This window comes from Carlito syrichta, unplaced genomic scaffold (genome assembly GCF_000164805.1).
Source record: "Carlito syrichta isolate Samal-C Ts95f unplaced genomic scaffold, Tarsius_syrichta-2.0.1 Scaffold289015, whole genome shotgun sequence".
NCBI classification, from domain to species: domain Eukaryota; kingdom Metazoa; phylum Chordata; class Mammalia; order Primates; family Tarsiidae; genus Carlito; species Carlito syrichta.
In genome coordinates, this window is record NW_007233111.1 from 202,249 (window position 1) to 227,584 (window position 25,336).

The following is a 25,336-nucleotide window of genomic DNA, read 5'->3' on the forward strand; positions in this document are numbered from 1 at the left end:
AAACTAATAAAGATACAAACCCAAGTTGTTCTCACTCAGTGCTCTCCCTATAAAAGCAAAGTTATGAAATTGCATGTCTAACAAGCCTAATTTAGGAGAAATGCATAAACTGAAGGATGCAGAAGAAATTTCAAATCAACTTCATAACTCTTAGAAGTAAAAGAAATAATTTTCTTGTTTTTCTTTATTGTTATGACTCATGTAATTGTAAACCAGATTTTGGAAGTAACTATTTTATGATGCTCAGGGTGAGTGAATGATACATTCCATACATGTTCTCTCCATTCCAGTTTTGAAAATGTGAACTGTGCTAGATTCTAGGAAGTGACATTTGGATTTTGTCTTTGAAGACCATGATGAGATGACAAAGAATAACTTCTAAACATTGCAAAGGCATACCATTGAGAAAAGATCAGAGTGACCAGAAATGACAGTAGCAAACGCATTTAGTAGAAAATATCAATAATACCCAATAAGCAATTTACTTTGGAGTTGGACAACGCTAATTTTTTATCACTCTCTATTGTTCTTCTCCATCAGAATATATGTGTGTTTCAGTCTCTCAAATTCTAAAAATAACAATGACAAAGAGAAACTCCATCCTCCTTGGCTTTATTTTCAACTGAATTGGAAACACCACCAAATACCTTCTTTTCTCTAAGGTATAGGGACAATGCTATACGGACTATTAAACTGCAGAAAGAAAAACATTCACCACTCTTTTAACACTTTTAACTTTCAACAATTATTTGCAACACGCACTAATTAATCATCCTTTGAGAAACCATTTCTTATTAATGTTCATTGCCTCAAGCAATGCCTTACATTCAAGATATTTGCACAAACTTTAAATTATTGTATTTTAAATTCAGATGGTCTGAAATGATATGACTTTTGGGTTTATGTTTTACATTGCTTATCCACAAAGTCTGCCAATGATCTAATGGTTTGGAAATGCTTATTCTAAAATTTCCTGACATGTCTGGACTTTTGAAGTCTGCCTTAAAACGCATGACTCCAGCCATTGTGCCTGATCTATGAGATCCCTGGAATACCTTTTAACAGACAAGAGCTATGGCTGGGCTTGGTGGCTCAGTCTGTAATCCTAACACTTTGGGAGGCCGAGGCGAGTGGATTGCCTGAGTCTTCGCGTTTGAGACCAGTCTGGACAACTTGGCGAGATCTCATCTCTACAATAAATAAAAAATTATCTGGGTGTGGTAGCATGTGCCTGTAGTTCCAGCTCCTTGAAAGGCTGAGGTGGTCAGATAGCAAGAGCACAGCAGGTTGATGCTGGGGTGGTTGTTAGTGTGCCACTGCACTCCAGCCTGGATGACAGAGTGAGACTCCAACTCAACAAACAAACAAACAAACAAACAAACAAAAAACTTATCAAATAACAGACATGAGCTACATTTAAATGTGTAAAGTTCTCAGCAGGCCTTTAGCCCATAGTTGATATTACTACAGTCATTGATAAGGTCTTAAAATGAAAATAGCCAGGGAGAAAGAAGCAAAGACTAAGAGGATGCGATGGTTGTAAGGGACCTTTGACATCATCTAATCCAACCTCTCATTTTCTAGGACAGGAAACACTGACTCTGTGAGATAAGATTGCTCAAAGTCACCCAACCAATTGAATGTCTTTTGTTTTGTTTTGTTTTTGAGTCAGGGTCTCACTCTGTTGCCCAGGCTGGAGTGGAGTGGCATGATCACAGTTTACTGCAGCCTCCACCTCGTGGGTTCCTATGATCCTTCTGCCTCAGTCTCTCAAGTAGCTGAGACTACAGGCATGTGCCACCACACCTGGCTAATTTTTTTGATTTTGATTTTTTGTCTTTTTGCAGAGACAAGGTCTTGCTATGTTGTCTAGGCTGGTCTGGAACTCCTGGACTCAAAATACTCCTGCCTCAGTCTCCCAAAGTGCTGGGATTACAGGTGTGAGCCACCACATCATCGTACAGAGACTAAAACTCAGGCATTCTAACTCTCAGGCTGATTGTCTATATGTCACAAACATATTCTGTAAGTGAACCTGAAATATAAGGATTAAACTATTCAGTAACAATCAACTAAAATGTTACAATAATTATGACGGTTTTTTGAATGAAATATATGCACTATATTTCAAGTTTTCAGGTATTATCACATATTAAGTTTTATAATATTCAAAACATGTATTTTAAAATTTTAAAGTAGAAATAACACTTTTTTAATTGAAAAAGTTACAAAAAACATAGATAAAAAACCTGATATTTGTTGACACCTCAAAAACAGTCTACATATGTTACAGCAGTACATTTAGCTACTTTATGCATTTGGTTTCCTGCATAGTTTCCAAAACATTCTAGAAGACAGCAATACTTTAAAAGGAGTCAGCTGGAGTTTTAAAAAGTATTTTAAGAAAACACGATCTTCTTTTGTTTTCTTGCATATCCAAGAGATCTAATTGGTTCATAATCTGCTTAGGTCTTATTAAGAGATCTAATCGGTTAATAATTTGCTTAGGTCTTATTAAGAAAAGATTCAGAACTACTGTAATATGAATTCAATAAATCCATCAAAGATGCAGAAGCATTTTCTTTTCACACCCTCCAACACTTTATTTCTCCTTAGTCACAGGAGGTAACTGTTTCTGTGGAGTAAACCATCTGTGAGACTTGCTAAATTTTGGTGAAAATGGTCAATTGTGGTTTCTATCTCAATCACGTGGCTCTTCCTTGTCAAAAGAGGCTGCTTTTCTGCTGGGAAAATGGTTTGTCTTACAGACTTCTGACCTGTGTTTATCTTCAAGTAATAGTACTTTCCTCAGAAAACGGAAAGTGTCACAGCCACAAAGAGGTTACTACTCTTCCACCTGGGTCTGGTGGAAGCCATTTTCTCTTTATTATCTATAAACACCCAGCATCTGCTCCCTGCTAATTCCTGAATGAACCCTGGACTGAAAGGTAGGTTTTCCTTGCCCCTGCTCTCCAGGACCACAGGTAATCTTATATGCATTAGTGGTTAGTCTGGATTCAGCCATTACTCTGTCATTAGGTAGTTTTGCAGGACGGTGTTATGTTTGTGGAAGAGAAGGTCAAGTAAGTTAGCCTTAAACTACTTTATACTGCTTCCGTGTCTTTTATGGTACTTCTTATTTTTTAAAGTGCTTTCCTCTGGATACAGATATCATTTAATTGCAAAGAAAAACTGGGTAAGTGGTGTGGGAAGTAGAATTCTAAGATGGCTCTGAAGATTCCCACTGACTAGTGTGATGTCCTGAATAATCCCCTTGCCTTAAGTATGGGCAGGACCTATGGATATGATGGGATATCACTTCTGTGATTGCAGTTAAGCTATATAAGGTTCCATCTGAACAGACTTGAGAGAAAGATTCTCCTGTTGGCCTTGAAGAAGTAAATACCTGTGGCTTAGAAAGGGCCTTGAGTAGGCCACATGGTAAGGGTATTGATGGAGCTGAGAGTGATCCCCAGTGGAAAGTCAACAAAAGAGGCATCCCAGTCAGATAGTTGCAAGGAAACAAATTCTGCCAACAATCTGAATGAGGTTGGAAGTGAATTCTTCCCTCAGTACCTCTAGGTGAGAACATAATCTGGCTGACACCTTGATTTCAGCTTTATGAGACCTTAAACAGAGGACCTGCCCAGAAGTCTGGCCTATAGAACATGTGCTATAATAAAAAAGTGTTGTTTTAAGCCACTAAATTTGTGGCAATTTGTCATGCACAATGTAAAAGTAACAAAAAGCAAAGGCAGGTGATATTATAACCATTTCACTGATCAGAAGATTGGCTCAGAAAGATGATTTGCCTAATTTTACTGAAAATTAGTGACAGAATTGAAATAGGTACTTTGGATTCGCATTTATACTCCAACATTCTTTCCACAGGACTATAATATTTCACACTGATAAGCATTATTGGTAGGTTTTCCTTACCCCTGCCCACCAACAAGATGGATAATTGAAAGCATAATATATTGTGTTCCCATAAGGAGCTAAGGCAGAACAATTTTATTGATTGATTCTCACATCAGTTCTGTAGTATAATAAAAACTAATCAAATCATTTTAAATGTTAAATCAATCATATTTTTAAAGAATGTTGGATGCGGTGCTAATCCTCATCACTAAACAAACAATATTCTGAGTAGTCAAGATCAGGAAATGTGATAGGTAATTCAACCCACTTTTTGTATTGTTTCTTTGTTGAATTATTTTTGAAAAACACTACAAAATTTCTTATTTGGAGACAAGGCAAATCTAAGCCCTTGTGCACCATCATTGTTCCCCAAGCCTGGAAAACAAAAGAAAGAAAAAGATAAATAATTAAATGCAGGTGCAATTAAACATTCCTTTCTACCAAAGTAAAACTGGGCCCATACCAATTGACTCACCTGGCCACATTTGCAGATAATTTCACCATTTGTTTGATAGTCGGCAAACTTTTTTTGCAATGCTTTGTTTTCTCTCACAATGTAGAATTCCCTAAAAGTATCAAGAGGGAGGACTCATCACTGATAATTGGCAAAATACCCATGTGTAGCCCATGGGTTGTTGGACCTGAAGCTCATCCACAAGACTGCAACATCCCCTATCTCATTTCTTTCCTCCCTCCTGCTTCCAGGATCATGATGGCAAATCAGGCAGATACTTGCTTTCCATATCTATCTCTCTATACCTGCCTTTTATGACTTCTTTCAAATCTGTTGGTTACTTTGACTTTAGTTGCTCAACATTTTGAGAACAAATATAAGTATACACAAATTATGTGCCTTGGATCAAATGGCTTTGGTTCTCATGACATGGGTCTTTTCCTGCCCCAGTAGTTTATTTAAGAAATAGATACTTGAAATGGGAATATAATTGGAGGGGCTAAAGAAGGGAAGTTAAAAAAATGAATTTCCTTTGCACTACTTTGAAAGAAAGTTTATAATACCTTCTGCTTCACCTGCTTCACCCTTTGTAAGAGATATTTAAAAATGGGTCTTCCTGAACTCACTTGAATTCCTGTGTCATATTGACATGATGCATTTTCTCAATTACATGAATATCTTTCCCAGAACAGGCTAGTACACTGCAGTTTTTGCAAAGAAAAGTTATTAGTGATGGCTCGTCCTTGTAATGCTTTGCGATGCTTCTCTTGGTTTTCATTTTCTTTTCCATTATACTTTGCATCTGTAATTCCAAAATCTGCACAGGGAAATAGTTAATGGTTTTAGGTTTATATTAGTTTCATTGAAGTAAGTCTTGTAAAATTTGGAGGTCTTAGTTAAGAAAATATATACTTAGCTCATGGTCTAGGAAGTAAAAATAATGAGGTAATCCCCCCCACCACCAGTAATCTAGTATATAATCATCTCCTATAAACATGAAAATGTAGAATCCTCAGGTGTTAAAAACAGCCCATTAAATTTTAGAAAAACTCTTGTGAGAAAGTCCTTAGCAATATTCAACAACAACAAAAACCTCTCCCTATAGCCCACCTATTAGTTTTAATTCTGTACCATAAAATGGATCTAAACTTTCTTCCAAATGGAATCTCTTTAAAGAAGTAAATATGGTTATTACATTATCTATATTCTTCTCTAATGTATGCTAAGTACCCAAGTTCCTTTAATCTTTCTTAATACATTGTAATTTTCAGATGCTTCACCATCTTAATCAATTTCCTCTTCTTTACACATCTGTGGCAGAAACTACTCGTTTTCTACTCAATATCTATCTATTCTTCCTAAGAAGAGAACCATAATTGTATTCTGGGTGGAAATATGGTAACTAAATGACTACATTTCCAAGACAGTGACCAATGAGATATAAGAAACCGTTGAGTAGCATTTTCAGAATGACTCTTTAAAAATTAGGTAGCTGGTATATGCACCTTTTGCCCTTTCCATCTTATTGCTTCCTGCCAAAAATGAGGATGTGGCAGCTGAGATTGTAAAAACCATCTTTGACCTTGAGAATGAAAACACAATGCTATCAGAATAAAGAAGAGAGAGAAAAGGTTTGGGTTCTTCATGACATCATGAAACCTACATTGCCCAGATTCCTTGTGTGAGAGAATATGGCCATAAATTCCTGTAATCCAGTTTCTATGACCAACAGCAACACTTATAACAGAAACAAGCTAGTTTATGAGAGAGATAAAATTTGAGATAAGGATGGCCCAGTGTTCACACCAACACAAATTCATGTAGAAAAACATGGTTTCTGAATAATTTACCTCCAAACTGAACCTCTTGTAGGTGAAATATCTATGTTAAATTATGGAGAAAACCATTGTTTTAAGACCGAGGGGAAGTTTTCAGCACAAATAAATCATCAGTTCTGGTAAACTAAACTGAATGGCCCATCTCTTTGACTCTGACCTCTACATTTTAGGCCTCTGCAGGCATTTATAGCATGGAAATGAGAATGAACCCTTACAAGCAAACTTGGAAGACTATATGATAGACTAACCAGACAAGTACAAAGACTAATTTCCTTTGTATATTGCAGCAAAATAATAAATTAAAATATTCTGCTCCCTAAAAGTTTAATTAGGGTATTCTGTTAAGACAATTACAGCTCAGTAAGCTGACAAAAAAGGTGATCTAGCACAGGATATATACACATGGGCAAGTAAGAAATACATTTGAGTAAGACAGAGAAAGGTAAAAGCAAGCTCAGTGTACAGATATGCAAACAGGACATTAGATGTTAAAACAATAGCTACAAAATAGTAGACATCCATGAATTCATTAGAAGAGCAAAAAAGGAATCATAATAAATTCATGGGAGGCACGGTCACAATCAGCTTAAGTCCAAATAAAATGTAATAATGTGGCAAAAGTTGTTGAATCAATGCCAGGGAAAATGTTTAAAATTCCCAACTTGCTCCTAGAAGTCGTATTTGATTTTAAGAAGCCATCAGTTTTGTATAAGCTCTGCATATGACATGCAATAAAGATTTTATCTGATATGTCAATTCTCACCATGTGTTAGTGTTTGCCTGAAGACTGTGTTGAGAAGGATCCTCAAATCAGAGTAAAAAAGACATCCTCCTAGTAGCTGTGACCTAGTAGCAATGTTTGCTAGGAGTTTTGAACATATTCTCAGTGGTATATACTCCTGTTCCCCCAGCCATTCCTGCTTTAAGTTCATCCACCTGGAGTAGTTTTCAGAGGGCAGATCTCTAAGTCAAAGGAGACCTAAAAAGATACTCATTTGGAGGCCCTCAAAGAAACTGAGTCTTATTCTAAAGATTGTCTGGAAAAATTTGCCCCATAAACTCCAGAGCTTGTCCTAGAGTTAACTAACAACTTGTCTTAAAATATCAGTCTTTGTAAGCTCTACTTGATTCATTCTCTTAGGACATTAGCTGCGAAGCAGTAATTTTCCAGAGGTATAGTTTGGTGACAAAAGTTTGATCTGATACTTCAAAATGTTTGCTCTGCTTTATATTTAAAGGGGTTTTTAAATAAAGGTTTATGTAGAAACCTGGCCAGGAAACCTCAGAGTTGGTAATAGCAATGCACACCAATTTGAAAGCATCCTTTTCGTAAAACTCTATTTAAGGTAGAGCCAATTCCAATGTTAAGAAACTAACATTCACACCCATATGCAAGGGTGTGAATTTTCTTCTAAATGGATTGTTTGCTATTATAGTAGTTACAGTCTTTAATTCAGTGGTATGGGGGATTTTCTGGAATACTGTAGAAATACATTTTTTCCTTCATTGCATTCCTTCGCACAACTCAAATAACTCTGTGCTAGTAAATGGAGATGCAGCTAGATGACATTATTATGTTTTTTCTTACCATTCAGATCCAGCCTCAATGTCACTCCCTTTAAGAGAACTTTTTTAACCACTCAAATGTTTTATAATATTCAATTCCAATTCTCTAACTTTTATCTTAATGTAAGGTATTTCTTCATTTTAAAATCTTTATTATTTCTCTCCTCCAAACCTCCCCAGGCACACACTAGAATATAAACTTCATGAGGCAGGAGTCTTATCTGTGTCATTTGTCTCCATGTTGGCTATTCCCATAATATAATATATATATATATTATATTCCTATAATATAATACATATATTACTGGCACACAGAAGGCATTTCATATATATTTCTGGAATAAAATGATTGTGCCTGTACAAATTGATTGGATCAAACCAAAACTACTGTGTTGTGTTGAAAGGGTGAGTTGTGCTAATCATTCTGGATCAAGACATCCTAAATATATATTATCAAAATTTATGGTGGGTTTCACTGGATTGAACAATGGCTCCTTGACAATTTCCTGCTCATCATGGATCTTGATTCGCTGTATGTGAATCTGGACTAAGCACAGCTCATTACACTGGAACTTATAATTCAGCACAATTTCTGTCTGGATACTGGGCCGCAGAGCTATCAGTGGCAACCACATGCCGCCATTTTTAAATGAAAACCAAGTTCAAAGCCAAAAACAATACCTTATGAGCATACTCCTCTGGTTTCATATTTTGAACACAGTGTATAGCTTTATACATCATCTTCTCTCGGAAATCATTAACTGTCTCACGTTCAATAACTCCTGAACCACTGTGAGCAACCAGGATGTAGGTGCTCTCATCAGCTCTGGCTCGCCCACGGGCCTGAGAACATAAAGAAATCAAGTAAATGAAAGGTTATGCTTGCTACAAAGTCTCCTGGTTTTGACCTGGAATGATATTTGATGCTCAGCATGGAACGATATTGGTTGTTCAGCATGCCAGCCTTTAAATGAGCTCTCTATGCTCAGTAAAGTCAGTTATTATCCATTCCTTGTAAGTCAGTTCTTTGAAACCTAAAATGTGATTTAATATAGAAACAATGTTCTAGAATGATGATAGTTATGTCTCCACATCAGACTTCAAAGTCTTCAATAACATAATACCATCCTGTTCAGAATTTTTGTCCCTAGAGCTCCTCTCTCAAGATATGAAAACTATGATGAATGACTTAGGCTAGGGAAGCCCTCCTACTTGGTAGGAAGGAAGGAGGGTTGGATGTGGAGAAGGGGTATCTGACTTTAACACCAAGGCTGGAGAGAGAGCAGGTCTGTTTCTGACATTGCACATTTAATTTTCAGCACATTTTTCCCCCCATGGAAACGTGTTCCACATGGTGATAGCTTTCTACGGGCCTCTTAATAAAGTGATAGTTAGGGACATTTTGAGCAATAGAAATTTCTGTTGCCTGGCCCAGGACCATATCAACTATATTATCCTCAGGGAAAAATACATTCTAGATAATAAACCACTGACTTAGAAGTCAATTCTTGAAATAAAATTACTTCCTAATTTGATGGTTGTCTGATTATCTTAGTCTTCCATGACTTGCCTTTCATCCAAGGATGCGATTTAATGTGTCAAAAAAATTCTTTAGTTAATTTTATACCTACTATGTTATATTAATGTTATATCTATTAATCACATAACTCCTTTACATACATACTCAAAAGAAGGTTACAATAATACCATTAGCATAAGTGGGCAAGAGATAAAATGAAGTTTGGAAACTGGGACATCTCATTCTTTTATTTATTTTTGCATTTATAAGTCTACTCCTACTCAATATTTTATTGTGAATATTTAAAAAATACAGAAAAATTGAAAGAATAAAGGAGGAAATGCAGAAACAGTAGGGATTCCTAAGGTTTAGATGTGTTACTTTGTCAGACATTTGTGGGACGGTGTGCTTCACATTCCTGGTCCGGCTGGGGGCTCACAGACTTTCTAGGAATGAGGAGGCTTTTTTTGAACCTTAAAAATAGGACAATGTCATGGGCCTAGAAAGGCTTAAGACACAGAAATAACAACCAAAGAAGAGTTGTGATTAAAAATATAACAAGTATCTGGTTGTTGTATGAATTAACAGCCATATAAAAGACCATAGTGCACAGCTCTTTAAGAATGCTCTTAGCTGGGCTCGGTGGCTCAGCCTGTAATCCCGCGCCTTTGGGAGGCTGAGGTGAGTGGATTGCCTGAGCCTGCGGGTTCGAGACCCGTCTAGGCAGGCGAGATCTCATCTCTACAATAAATAAAAAAAATTAGCCAGGCGTGGTAGGCAGCTACTCGGAAGGCTGAGGCGGAAGGATCACCGGAGCCCAGCATGAGCCCAGCACGAGGCTGCAGTGGCCGGGAGCGGCCACCGCACTCCAGTCTGGGTGACAGAGTGAGACTCCAACTCAAAAAAAAAAAAAATGCTCTTTTAGGAGGAAAAAGAGCTATATTGTTAAGACAAAAAATATTTTATGCTGTTTTACTAAAATAAATCAGTTAAAATAAGAACATAGAAATAGAAATTTACATATTAAGTAAAGGTATTTGAATATACCTGGACCATGGCTATTTCATTAGTGACGAGACCATAACGGATAACAATATTACATTCTTTGATATCCAGCCCTTCTTCTGCCACTGTGGTAGCGATAAGCAGATTTATTTTTCCAGTGCGAAATTTACTAATGACTTCTTTTTGTTCATTCTGTAGAAACATTTTAATAAATTAAATTTTTTGATGCTAAACACATTAAAATCTTCTAATTAGGAGAAGAAATAATAAATTGCAACTGGTCAGTGTAAATCAAAGGATTAGATCATACATGGATTTGCTGCCATCTGTTTTTGGCATTGAACAAAAACATAATGGTGAGACAACATTTGATTTCCAATCTGGGATTACCACACAATAACAAAAATATTTCCATCCTTCAGTCTGGAGGTGGGAAGACCATCATTTATGCCAAGGAAATAAATTGACAGGCAACTTGGGAGGAGGAGAAGAGGAGCTGTCAGTTGAGAAGAGGATACGGCAATGAGAAGCTGAAATGGGCTTTCTTTTCACTACATTAACTTCAGAGTCTTTAATATTCAGAGAATGAGATGCAGTGACGCTTTTGTAGATTGTTGAGTTTTGAGTCACAGAGAAAATGCGTGCTGTATAATGCATTTGATTACTTTAAGAGTCATTCAAGCAAGAAACATATGGAATATTCCTGAAAGGGCACATGAAAAACTGAAAACACTGGGTGTCTCCAGGGAGGGGAGTTGAAAGAATGGAGGGTGGTGGTATGCCTTCTACCTTATTAATTTGAATGAGGTAAATATATTCTCTGTTCAAAGGGATGATATAAATAAAAATGGAAGAAGAGGTTATTAAAAACATAATTAAACAGCTCTTTTAAAATGAAAACCTGAAATTTTAAAGTTAATATAAATAAATTAAAATGTGCCCTCCTGTTCTTTTATAGGAAGAATAGGTGAGGGTATCCTAGCCTGGCATGGCCAGTATAGTTTTATTTTCATAAACACTTTCATCAAAGCTATTGGTCCAGTAGGTATTCGGTGCACATCCACACTGTCTTTTGCCCCCATGTATTATACAAAACTAAAGCTGCCAGACCAGCATCGTGCTCTACCATTCCCTTCCATTTATTCTCAGAGGCAGCATGAGTTCACTCCCAACTGCCGGAACCCTATAGAAAGGCCCCTCTTGGGTCTTCTCTGATAATTCCCTTCTACACTGACACTATTGATAAAAATGGACATGTCCTTGGTTTTTAGCAGATATCTGTGCTTTCATTTAAAGGAATAACTTTAGTAAAGAAAATTTCAGACACAGTGTCAGATCTTCAAATCACACCATGTAGATGCCTAACACTGTGCCTCCTGATGAGTAAACGGATCCTGGTTTACATGGTGAAGATTCAGGGAATGAGAAAGGGAATACGTTTTATATTTTGGTGTGCAGCCTCCAGATTTGAAAAGGATAAGGAGCAGAAAATAGCTTTTCATTTCCATCCTATATCTTTTCTAAGAGAAACCGAGGTTTCTTATGGTAAAAGTCAGAACACTAAAGCTAATAGAAACTGAAAAGCAGGACTCAAATAGAAAAATGTAGACACATTACTTATAAGGATTCACACAAAGGCTGTGAGACTGAACCTGGAAGCTAAGGCAAAAAGGGAAACAAGTTAAGTAAACTAGCTCTCATCAAAAAGGAGGAAACAAATTTGTAAGCCAAGGAGAATAGTGCTTTAACTGGCATTAACTTTAGAGGCAACTCTAATATGGGTGCATGGAGAGGCTATATCAAGGGTTACAGTGAACAATTAAAAAAATTTGCTTTCCACAAACACTAAAACAGATTTCATTTGCTCCAATAGCCTGAATAATGGTGACTATAACAGAACTAAAGTATTCCTTTGTCCAGCATACTCAGGGTCAATACGACTTGAGCCTTCAGAGAGCACTTTACTCTAACAAGACATCATTGTTTCACACATGCTTGTAATATCTACAAGTGCCTTTTTTTCTCTCCCAAGTGTTTTCTACTGTGTCCACAATAAGTAGTGTAATGAAAACAAAACAGAAAACCTTAAAAAAGAACAGATAACCTCTCAATTACAAACCTCTAGCACATCAGGTTATTTAATTTTTCCACGTTCCCGTACACATCTTATCCTATACAAACATATTTTGCATAATTCTAACTATAATGCACAATTTTTTATGGAGATTTTATTTTTCCACTTGATACTATATTGCAACTATTTCTCCACTTTGTTATTAAGTTCAAGTGTCACTCATTTTGCAAGGGAAACTCAATTGGGAAAGTTCTTCTAAGTACAACAGGGGACACCCCCCCAAAAAACTGAATTGTTTTTTGGAGCACGGGCTTCTTGTAGTACAGGCTTCCCCTGCTAGGTATGTGTTCTAGGAACCCATGGGTATGAGTCTATCAGCTAGTGTTGTTGTGAGAGGCTGTGTTTGGTTTCAGTGACATTTTTTTTGAAGATTCTTTCAACACATTTGCCCATTTCATTATGGGTGAATTATGAGCACACCTGCCCACACTGTGATGAGTGTTTAGCAGTTTTTGACCAAAGATGAGATAATCCGTGTTTCACCCTTCCTATTCACCAAATCTCCCACTGAGCGCTTTTTTGTTTGTTTGTTTCCCTTGATGAAAAAAGTCCTCAAAGGGAAACGTTGCGCCGATGTGAAAGAGGTGAAACAAAAAATGGCAGAAGCACTAAAAGTCATCAGAATCGACAAGTTCAAAAACTGTTTTGAGCAGTGGAAAAAGCATCTTGATAGATGTATTGCATCAAATGGAGAGTACTTTGAAGGTGACTGAAGTTTAAACATCTAAGAATAAATACACCATTTTTTAATAAATAAAATTTCAGGTTTTTTGACTCCTCTCTCATATGTTAAAAAATCCAAAACTCCTAAGACATGCTTAACCTATCAAATACCACAGACTGTCATTAAACTCAAATTTTATTTCAAGAACAAGTGTTTTATTCTGTAAATTTATTTGTCGATGGTGAGAGAATTGATGAAAAAAAGACAAAAACAATTTAAGTATAGACAGCATAAGACAAGAAATACAAATGGATACTTATACCTGTGTCATAGGCTTGAACTCACTGCTGTGTCCAGCTCCAATGAGATGATGGGCTTTGACTCCTACTTCAGCAAATTTTTCATTTTCAGTAATCCACTGGGAAAGGGCATATGCACTCTGTCGTGTTTTTGTGAAGATTATTCCCCGTGCTAATCCCTCAGTCCTAGTATATTGCTCCATTATGGTGTTTCTTAATTTGATCAGCTTTTCATTTTCATGTTCTGGGTTTTCAGCCAGTTTTTTCAACATTTTTTTGTTTTCTTTAAGAAATAAGTATAGTAGATGTGTTCATTAGCCATTCTACAATGGATACATATTTTAAAACATCACTTTGTACATCCAAAATGCATATTTCGCATATATATTCACACAAAGTGTTTATTTGTTGTTAAAATAAATTAATTAACTTAAAAAACTATTTTAAAAATAAATAATTACTCTAAATTAGTAAAATACACAAATAATTACACTAGAAAATTGTACATAATGATGCACTGGATTGTGGCTCATCTACAACTGATCTTGTGCTATGTCGAAAAATCAAGATAGTTTATAAATAAATTCATTGCAATTGTCTTGACAATAAAATTGAATGACCAAATAATAGTGATCATAACAACTCATAGCCAATCTGGTCACAACAATTAGAAATAGCCCCAGTTTGAGCAGGATTTCTTCTTTCAAGATATTTCTCCTTTTGGTGAGCTTATGAGAAGCAGCAAGTTCGTGTTAAAAAGGTAAATGCACAAAACCAATACACGTTACTTCGAATCTTACCAAAAAATAAAGTTATGAGAAATCTGTCTGTCTTATCCAGTTTCAAAGGTTTCTTTAAATCATTCTCATCTTTATCACCATCACAGTCATCATCATCACCACTCTCATCACTATCAATTTCCAGGACTGCAAACTTCTTTTCTTTCTCTTCATTGTAGAAAGTTTCAAGATGATTATATGCATCAATCATCCGGATTGTGTCATTAATTTGTAGGGCCTCATTGTACTTCCTCAGATGTTCTGCACAAACACGGTCTTTGCGATTTCCTTCTTTAGCAGCTATGAAAAATTATATTATGTAAGTGAAATAATGAGCATGCAACTCCCTTGAAATTGTGCTGTGGACTTGCATCTATTTATGAAACTGGCTCCAAAATTCACTTTGCTTTGGTTTTGAATTGGGTAAGTTAAAGCTCAAAATGTGTCATGGACTCCAAAAGGGGGCAGGTTTTCTAATTCCTAGATTTGCTGCTTGAGCTCAGCAATAACATGTATCGGGTGTACAAAGGAATGAACAAAAACATATTAGTTGATTTCTATTAATATTTATCTTAATATTTTAAGTATAAAATAAATGAAAGACTCTGGAGATAAAGAGAAAATTGGATTAATTGGAATCCCTTTCCCCAGATAAGGAATTAGAACACATTAATGCTTGACCTATGTAGAACATAGAAATTCTATTTGATACTATATTTGCTTTTAGTTTCCATAGGAATATGTGATATAGTTATCTGAAATTTTGGCATAAACATGGAGATAAACTGTTAGGTCAAAACCCAAATCACCTTTTTTTTCCATTTGAATGGCCCATTGTTCATAGGGTTGAGTTCCAAAATCTGACATCGAACTCATTTGGCAATAAGTTTGAATTCTTGTCATTATTTCTAGAAGCTTCCCTTTAAATGGATCCTAAAAATAAAGCATATATTTATTCTTATACGTTTTTACTGTTAAAGGAATAACATTATCTTTGTTATAATAATGTTCATGATATAATACATTTGATTCAGAATCTTTGTCTAGACAAAGTCACAGATTAATGTCTGATCACGTCTTTGTATTTTTATTTTTGTCAGCTTCTCTTTTACCTCTGTCATTAAGACACACCAACACATGTACCCCTGCAGGAATTTCCAATTTAAAAGTTTTACAAGAGTAAATGAATCATAGAAATCTTAAACGTTAAAGGTATTATTTTTTTTTGAGTTGGAGTCTCACTCTATCTCCCAGGCTGGAGTGCAGTGGCACACTCACAGTCATGCCAGTGTCGACCTGCTCGATTCCATTGAAACTTCTGCCTCAGCCTTCCAAGTATCCAGACCTGCAGGTGCGTGCTACCACACCCAGCAATATATATATATATATTTTTTTTTTTTTAATCATAGAGATGAGGTCTCACCAAGTAGCCCAGGCTATGTTAAAGGTAATTTTAAAAACACATTTACTGATGGCACAATTATTTGGAAAGTCTACAATCTAATCTAAGAAGTATTCCCCTTTAAAAAACTAGTTTCAGTATTATTTCTAACACAATAAAAAGTTGAAGTAGAGTTTGAAAAAAGCCAGACACAAAAGAGTACATGCTATATAATCCCATGTACATAAAGTTCAAAATCAGTCAAAACTTATTTTTAGTGTTAGAAGTCAGGATAGTATTTATCCTTGAGGCATGGTGATTGGAAGGGGGAACAGGAGGCTTTTGGGGGTACTGGCAATGTTCTGTACCTTGATCTGTATTTTGGTTACAAAGCTTTATTCAGTACTTTTCTGTATGTATGTTACACATCAGTACAAAGTATATCAAAAAATTACATTAAAAGATGGCAAATTCTTTAAAAAATATATCCTGAGAAAAGTAGCTTTTTAAATCACTATAAGTGGAAACATGCATTTAAACTTATCCAGTAAAACTGGATAAGTAACAAAAAAGTGAAAGCAAATAAAGGGTGTTCAAACATGTTAGTGCAGCTGGAAAAGATAGTAGCTTTCTTGAGAATTAAAGCAAAAAATCTATGAAGTTTGGTCATTAAGATTGGTTTAGCGCCTACTACATTTTAAGCACTATATTATCTACTGTGTATATCTCATACCATTTAATCCCAACGTTCTGTTTTCAATGGTATTGTCAAGTGCGTATGGCTAAAATTTATCGTGCTTTCTAAACTTTACAAAGAAAGTATTGACAGAATTTCCTAGTCATAATGTCCAAATTGATGCTCAGTTGACTTTCATAATCAGTGAAAATATGCATCAGAAAAAGCACCATTAATAGCGCCTTTACCACGGCAGTGTTTGCCTAAGAAAGTAAATATGCAAATATGCAAATAAGGTAGATTTCCATTATCATTGCCAATTGTAATTTGATAGCAACAAAATGGCTCTGTGGAATGTCAGAAAAACAATCCTGAGACTCACCAAGAGAGTAAAAAAAAAAGGATAAATGAACTGCTATAACTCCTCCAGTTTAGCTTTACAACCCTCCCCACCCCATTGTCCCTATTACTCTGTGGCTCACATGTAGCCAACTACTGAGCTGTTCTTCCTATGTGTTAGAAAACTAAATAAAGACTGAAGGAGAGAATTCACAGTAGTGCTTTGCTGCCTAATATTAATTTAAACAACAACAACAATACTGTAACTTGTTAGCTAAAATTTTAAAATAACAATGCCAGGTGATCAACATAAAATATCAATTGAGCATGATATTGCTAATCAAATAGATATGAAATGTTAAGCACATACTTCTCTGGTGTCATCTGCGATTGCAAACTTCTTGCATGGCTCCTGTATTTGGCCTTTGAGTTGATCGATATTTTCTTTTACAGTTTTAATGGTAAATGCGTCGAGATTGGCACATAGCTGGAAAACAGATATTTTTCAATATTCAAATTATTACTTTTCCCTTTCAATTGATTTAATGAAAAATTTTTTATGTTAGAAATACGCGGCATATAAATTGTGGCATAAATATGCAGTATACAATTTCAGGAAAATAATATGTAGCATTTCTTGCTAAATATAGCATTTTAGTATTGTTTTACTATGGATCTCACTAACCAACAATCAATAACATTTGTCCTAAATCCTGATATAGTAAAAAGGAGCTTCTAAACCAAGTTGGTGTATAATTTCAGAACAAAAAAAGTGTGTTCATTTTCATTTCTTAAATTTCACTTTTTATCTGGAAAAATTGACATGGAAAAAGTATAGCAATTTACAGAGATTAGCAGAGAATGGTTTGAGACAATCATATGACTTGAAGCTTACAAAAGGTCATTTTGACAACCATGAATTGTATTACCACCCTCTTCTATACACAAAGAAGGCAGTACAACGCTGGGGGGAGCTTTCACCCATGTACCTGGATTATCAGATTGGAGTTAATCCTTATTCCTGGTAATAAATTCTATTTTAGAGCCAAAATTATACCTATGAATGTTGTGTCTACTCTACATGTTTTTTTCTGGATTCGACTTCAAGTAAGGCACTTAAAACTCAAATATAATTGACTTAGTACCAGCATACTTCTTGGGCTACTCTGATTCATTTAACACTTGAGATCAACAGTAGCACTTTATTTGGTGTTACTATTTGGGGCAGCTGGTAAGTTCATCTTTAATTACAGGTCCTCATAGCTCTATTTGCTATTTAATTTTAATTACCCAGATTCCTAGTATCACAAGTAATAGGAAAGACAAAGAAAACATGCAGTTTTAAAACTCATGGAGTAAGACTTTATGACGTAAGGAAACTAGGAACGCTCATAGTTTATGCATATTTCTTTATCAGACAGAACACTGCTTAACTACAGATGTTCAAAAAGAAGTCATTTTATTTTTCTCAACTTCTTATTAATTATCTCACTCTCCATAATTTTTACAAAATTGTTTTGTGTCCTAACTATTTATTAAGACATCCCTGTTTTGTAGAAGATTGAGTGTATTTATATTGTAAAGCAAAAAATATTTCATTCAATTGATGATTATGGCACTTGAACTCAACCATACTTTAAAAAAAGTCAAGAAGCACTGGCATTTGTTTTAGCTTTGCTTTTATTGGTTATACATAAAGTTAATGACTTACTTTCAAAATGTGTTCTTCGGCTTTGGCTTGCTTTCTGGCCCCTCCAACACCTGGTGAAGCTGTTAGTCCCAGTATCTGAGGAAGGGGAATCACTGGTTTGTTTTCCTTCTTGAGTCTATTGTTTTTCAACTTCTGTTTCAAATAACGCCTCATGATGTTATTGTAGACTGCTTCTTTGTTGGTGTGATGACATTCATCAATGATCACGAGGGAAAAATCTTTAAAAGAAAATTTGACGGTTTCATTTGTCCATACCAGTATCTACAGTGAGAGAAGTAGCTTTAGGTTACTGAATTAGGCTGCCATGGGAATGCCTTTCCCTGGGCAGGACACAGTAGCCACCTCTTTTCCTTTTCAGGAGGGAAAACTAACTGTACTAAGCACCTATACACAGAGAAGTTCATGTGTACTAAACCGGAAACTATCCCTGTTAGATATTATAGATATTTATAAAGCTAAAAAAGTGTTAGGTGTGGAATTCATATCCTGGTTTATTCCAAAACAATTCTCAGGATTACACTTTTGTTCTTTTTTTTTTTTTGAGTTGGAGTCTCACTCTGTCGCCCAGACTGGAGTGCAGTGGCCGCTCCCAGCCGCCGCAGCCTCAACCTGCTGGGCTCCGGCGATCCTTCCGCCTCAGCTTTCCAAGTAACACTTTTTTTGTTCTTTAATAAAGTACTTAATTTTAGCTTGGTGAATTTAATTTTTATTTCATCAAATGAAAACCACACTATTTAAAGAAGAATAATTTTGTCTTGTTTTAACATTGAATTTAATTATTGTAAATTATTTTTACTTCTTTATCTTCCTTTTTTCTATCTTCTCATTCCATCTTCCATAAAACAGAAAGGATTGTAATTGTGTTCAATGAAGAAGAAGGCATATCTAACAGGACCCACTAGTAAATTGAAAGAACTTTCCAGAAGTAAATGGAAATTCCAGTGAGTGCTTACTTTAACGGTATTCTTGTGGAGAGTAAAGTGCTCTAATTAAAAACTTATCATTTTTTATTTTGCTTTCTCCAGGAAGTAGAAGGCTTTTACAGAAGCTTTATGCAATGAAAGACAATCTAAACAAAAGCTGATTTTTAAAATCAACATTTAAAGATATTATTTAATAAATACAGCCTCTGTTACTACTATTAATATTACTACCAATTCTTCCTTTTTTCTAAAAATAAACACTTCCACCAACCTGATAACTGGACACCAGCATCATCTCCATTTTCCAAGTTTAAAAGGGAATTTTCAAGGATTTGAGCTGTACTAATAATCACATCACAAGATTTGACAACTTCTGGAAATGATATTTTCAGTTGCGTATCACCACTTAATCCAATAATACGATACCATTTCTTCAAAAATGGTTTGAACTCCTTGAGGAAGAGCTGTTCAACTAACAATACCTTAAAAACGTGGAGATTTAAAAAGAGGGAAATTATAGTCAAAGCAAAAGGAGTATTGATCAAAGGCCTACTATGTGTCAAGCATAAAAAGGAATGTTTATATCATTAGGCATAACAATTGTTACATTATTCCTTTCATTCATCCATCAGTAAAGCATTTATTACATGCTGTTAGGTATTGATGTTGTGTCTGGGACACAAAGATGTTTAAAATATGGTTGACTGGCTGGGCCCAGTGGTTCACACCTGTAATCCCAGCTCTTTGGGAGGGGGAAGGGGAATAGGTGAGGCCAGGAGCTCAAGAACAGCCTAAGCAACAAAGCAAGATCTTGTCTCTATAAAAAAATAAAAAGTTAGGTTTGGTGGCACGGGCCTGTAGTTCCAGCTACTTGGGAGGCTGAGGTGGAAGGATTGCCTTAGCCCAGGAGGTCGAGACTGAGATGACCCATGATTGTGCCACTGCACCCCAGTCTGGGTGAAAGTGAGACCTTGACCCAAACAGTAAAATAAAATACATTAAATTAAATTAAGTAAGATTGATGACTGAGCAATGCATTCTAACTGAGTACACAGATTAAGATTAAACAAAACAAAACAAACTCTTACAACACTAAGTAGTAATGTTCCTCTAGAAACACATACAAAGTGACAGGAGAGAGAAGCAAGTGATCACTCAAAAAAGAGAGTTTAGAAGGAATTTGAATCTAGTAAGCCCCTTGGTCAGTGAAGAGGTAAGTTGAAGCTAAAGTTGGATGAGGAATATATCGTTTTTAATTTGTAGAGCAAGGCCAGGCTACAGAGGTATGTGAACATCAAGCAGGGTATTTTACATTTAGTGTCACAATCACAGGATATCCCTGCACATTATATTGTAAAGTTGATTTCTTCCTGTTGTTTGTTTTGTGATCAGGCCAGAAACAACAGGCCCACAGGATTGGAAGAAGCTGGGAAACACAAGTGAGGAATTGACTAGGAGTACAGTCAATAATAAGTAAAGTGAAGGAATGAATTGCTGGAATAGCTATGGGGACTGAGCAAAAACAAAATAGCAAATAGGCCTGGCAAAAGAAGTGGAAATTTTTGGTCCTTTTCAACTGACTATGTTGTAATGTCTGCTAAAGGTGACTGGGTTGACACCTCGATGCTGCACACTACTAGTCACTCAGGATACCTCCTGGATTAGGGGAAAGGATACCCAGGCCATCTTAAAGATCACATTCTAGAAAGATTTATACAATAGAAGTCCAGTGACTTACAATTTGGCAAACAGAGTTGGCAGAAAGAGTTTCAAGGGCAAGCCTCAAAGAATGCACATTATCTTCTTCATAATGTAATTACTTGAAATGTAATCAGTGGTCACCTTCCCACTAGTCTGTAGGGTATGTATTATGCATCTTTTCACTTGAGGGGATCCCTGCTTATGTGTAAAATAAAGAAGGCTGATTCCCTGACTGAGGAGAACAGCTTATGAAGAATACTGGTTTCCATTATTATTTAGGAGAAATGATGGAGGCTTCTAAGAATGGATGTCTAGGAAAGAGGGGAGGGAGGAAGGAAGTAAAATGGAACCTATGAATCCCAAGGAAGCAAAGTAGACTTAAAATCAATAATTAAGGTTGTTGAGTGAAAGAACATTACCACAGGATTGAAAGAGTAGAAAAAAGAGAAACTTTCAGCTAGTGTTTAGTATTTTTTTTTCCAAAGTAAAGTCTCTCTGGTTCTCCTGTCACAAAATCACTTGCGAGATTTGGAAAATGCAGACTCCTGAGCCCCACTTAAGAATACTGAATTGAGGATGATCTCTTGGGACAGAGCCGTGAAACCTTCACTTTAACAAAGGCTTCTACATGACATTTAAAGTTTTGAAATTTGATAGTCAAAGCTATACCTGATTTATTTTTCTAGAAGTATTATTTCACTTCCACTTGTGCAAGACTTAGGAAATAATCTGAGACAGAAGTAAGAAGGGAAAATTCTGAGGAAGAGAATGGAAATTAAATTTAGTTGAAAGAGACAGCATGATCCAGAGGGAAGGCCTTGTGTCTTGGACAAGGTCTGAATCAACTCAATTCTCTCAATTTCCATATTCATAAAATTAGGATAATATTAACCAATTCTAGGGTTATGAAAATTAAATGAAATAGAGCCTGACATATTGCCAGTGCTCAGAAAAATTTCCTGATATTTTATCTATCCTTTCATTCTAGAAGAAGAGGATGGTGGAAAGGGAAAGCCAGTTGACTTCAGAAGATAAAAGCTCAAGTCTCTACTCTGCTGTTTCTTGGCTGGATGACCCCTGACGGGCTGACTAAAGTTTTGGAGTCTCCGTTTTCTGATGGGTCAAATGGGAATAACATTGACTACTTCATAGAATAGCTGTGTGGACTTAGTGAGATAATGTATCTGAGAGTGCTTTATAAAGTGTAATAAAGTATTTATTGTTATATTATCAGTTTGCATCTCTTATCTCCCTTCTAGACTGCAGATTTCTTCAGGACAAGAGACAAGATCTGCGTTTATTTTATCTTTAAATACACTCATGCTGAATGAGTTAACTAAGAATCTCTGTACCATGAAGTGACATAGCAACACAAAATTCTACCCATAAAAGGTGAGTCAAAGCTTTCCAGCATCCTTTGATCTACAGAACAAAAAGAAATTGTCATGGGAAATAGCAGGTGCTGGAAATCCTGATACTCTGGGTGGTGTTGACTTCCTACTGAAGGACACAGAAAGCCAGATGCAAGTCTGACATGGCTAATTGGGAGGTGTGTGGTCCTCTTGGAGCCTTTTCCTGAGATGTGACAGAGTGCCTGCCAAGACTAATCAAACCCAACTGCTACCCACTTCTGCTGAATCATATGGGGCTGCATTACAGCATCTGAAGGAACCTGGGATTCATCTCTCATGATGTTGAAGCCCTAGATAGGAAATGGAAAGTCTGGGAACACAGGTGGTGTTTTCATTTCTCCCTGCATTTGAAGGCTATAACTTTGGAAAGGACGGAGGAAGGGAGATGAAAGTAAATGGTGTTAGAGAACAGGATTTTTCTTTTCTAGATCCAGGGTAACCATATATTGCTATTGGGCCAAATACAGGATACAAGTTATGTAGACTTACTGGGCCAAAGATTTCCTGACTCAATAAAAAACTAATTAAAGCTGAAATTATTTTAAAATTCAAAAAATAGTATATAACCAATTATGACATGGATGAAAGAATCAGTAGAGGAATTTCTAGTAATTCATAGGAGAAAAACAAGAGGGAAGCAGATCAGGGATTAGAGTCAAGTCTTCAAATAGCCATACAGCAATGCAGTGAATATCAATAATTAATGAGGATAGACTAACATTTAAATATGGCCTTAAATGTGTATTCAGAAGAATCACCTAGACTTGATGGGATGAAAGATTCCTGACTAGAATATAGTCAGGGGAAGGAAATATCATAGAAAGGAAGGTGCATTAGAAATAAACAAAAACATGAGATGTGAAACAATCAACATGAATGATATAAAGAGATAAACCTAAGTATTTGTACTTAGGCTCAAAACTGCACAAAAATAAGTTTAGAGTGTTCTAGTCTAAACAAAAAGGAACTGAGAATTTTGAGCTTATGACAAGGTTCAGATAAGTCTGGATGCCAAAGGCAATTCCAGTCATGAGCTAAGTGTCACATTTCATCTCTCCTACACTCAGCACTGGTGTGATCATACCTATAGTATGCTGTCCAGCTTTGGATGCTGTATTTTAAGAGGGTTCTAGATAAATATCTGAAAGGATATGAGCACTAAGAATAATGAAAGTTCCAGAAACCATGTTAAGTAAAGAACGGTTAAAGGAACTGTCAATATTTATACCAGGGGACAAAAAGAAAAATAACTTAGGAGCCACATGATGCTGACTTCTCTACCAAAGGGTTGTTGTAAGGGAGTAGACTTAAGACTTGCTCCTTATAATTACAGAAGAAAGAACTGCAACTGATGAGTATGGATTACCGAGAAACAGATTTGGATAAATACATGTAGGGTTTTCTTTTTTTTTTTTTCAATCAGTATTTTTTATTATGGTTTTGTGGGGTACAGTTAAGGGTTAGGTGTACAATTACGTTTCATTCAGGCATCCTGTTGATAAGAGGTGTTTTCCCATCCCCCGACAGATATTTGCTACTGTTAATCCCATTCCCCTCCCCCCCATAGTTTCCCAGTACCGTCAGTCATTATCTTATAGTATTACATTGGATGTTCAAGGTCCATTATATGAGTGAGAACATGTGATATTCAGATCTTTGTTTCTGTGAGAGGTCACTCAGTATTATAGACTCTAGTTCCATCTAGGTTGCTGTGGGTTTTCTAACAGTGTCAGTGGTTCAAAGAATGCCTGGGGCTCTCTTGTTAGAATGGGGACCTTCTTAATAATAGAAGTTACCAAACAGATGTGAGAGAAACACTCTGCAAAGGCAGAAAGGTGGATCTTGAAGCCCCTTTTCATCTATAGTAGTCTATGGCTCTTCGACCAGATAAGGAAAATAAAGGAATAAAAAAATAACTCCCAAATTTTGAGGCTCCATGCTTTGGAGGACGTGGTATGACTAACAAAGAGACAGATATATAGGATAGGAGAAGCCTTTGAGAGGGTAGATGCTAAATTTGAGGAAATGGTGCAATGTGCAAATGGTTTTCAAAAATATATAAATAGTTTTGAATCCAGGTAACTTTGTTTTTTTCTCTGGACTTGGCACTTAAGATCCTGTTCTCTGGTTATTCAGTTTCACTAGTTGTGAAGAGGAGGGAGTGAAAGAAAGAAGAGTGAGAGAAAGAGCTATTATTAGGCCATTAATAATTTAATTTAAACTTCAGAACAGGGTAGTTATTATTTTGTTCATTTTACAGATGAGGAAACTTAAGTCAGAGAAATTACTAACTTATCTAATTCAAACTACTGGTAGGTAGAAATAGGATTCAAACCTATTTTGTTCTAAACTATAATATCTTTTCTAAAGGAAATATATGAAAGGATATGGATAAGTACACTCTAATGTCTTGCCATTACTAGCAAAAGAAATAGAAGTGCTTTAGTAGTGGGTATATAAGTAGAAAGGTCTAAAAAACTTAGCAGATACATACAAAATGCATTTGGAACTACATCATAGGAGTCACTCAAATCAAGGATGTTTCTTAGTATTGTTTCTAAGTATGTTTCTTTAGTATTGAAAAACAGGTTGCAACTCAAACTTTTAGCATAATAGAAATCCAAAAATTATGAGATGTATTATAGTCTATTTCTATATTTTTTGTAAAGAAATATAAATAAGAATGGAAAAAAAACTTTCTGGTCATGGAAAAGTATACTCAATGTTATACCATAAAATAGTAAAGATTAATATCCCTAAACTATACATTTATAAATTAATAAACTCTCATTTATCTGAATACATTCAAATAACTAGCTTTTGTTTTAAAGTGGAGTCATACCTATTTTTGAAGATGACCTTCAGATACTCTAAGATATAAATTATCAAGAAAAATCTCAATTGTTTTTAATGTAACGTGTTTATAGACTATGTAATTTATATACACATATAATTTTGAGCACTTTATTTAACTTGATACAGATAAACCAAATATTTACTTAATTTTCTTTTTA

General features: G+C 35.6%; 1 protein-coding gene across 1 annotated transcript in view; it reads right to left on the reverse strand.

Moving 5' to 3' along the window:
- Window positions 1-4,007: 4,007 nt before the first annotated feature.
- Window positions 4,008-25,336, reverse strand: part of IFIH1 (interferon induced with helicase C domain 1) — a 52,011-nt gene continuing 30,682 nt past the window's right edge. The window contains exons 6-16 of the mRNA XM_008054080.2: window positions 19,481-19,691; window positions 18,287-18,504; window positions 16,946-17,062; window positions 14,989-15,112; window positions 14,201-14,479; window positions 13,424-13,683; window positions 10,346-10,495; window positions 8,461-8,622; window positions 5,002-5,192; window positions 4,397-4,487; window positions 4,008-4,296 (exon numbers count right to left, since the gene is read on the reverse strand). Coding sequence (XP_008052271.1) covers window positions 4,117-4,296; window positions 4,397-4,487; window positions 5,002-5,192; window positions 8,461-8,622; window positions 10,346-10,495; window positions 13,424-13,683; window positions 14,201-14,479; window positions 14,989-15,112; window positions 16,946-17,062; window positions 18,287-18,504; window positions 19,481-19,691 — 1,983 coding nt within the window. The 3' untranslated portion in view covers window positions 4,008-4,116. The remainder of the gene's footprint in view (window positions 4,297-4,396; window positions 4,488-5,001; window positions 5,193-8,460; window positions 8,623-10,345; window positions 10,496-13,423; window positions 13,684-14,200; window positions 14,480-14,988; window positions 15,113-16,945; window positions 17,063-18,286; window positions 18,505-19,480; window positions 19,692-25,336) is intronic.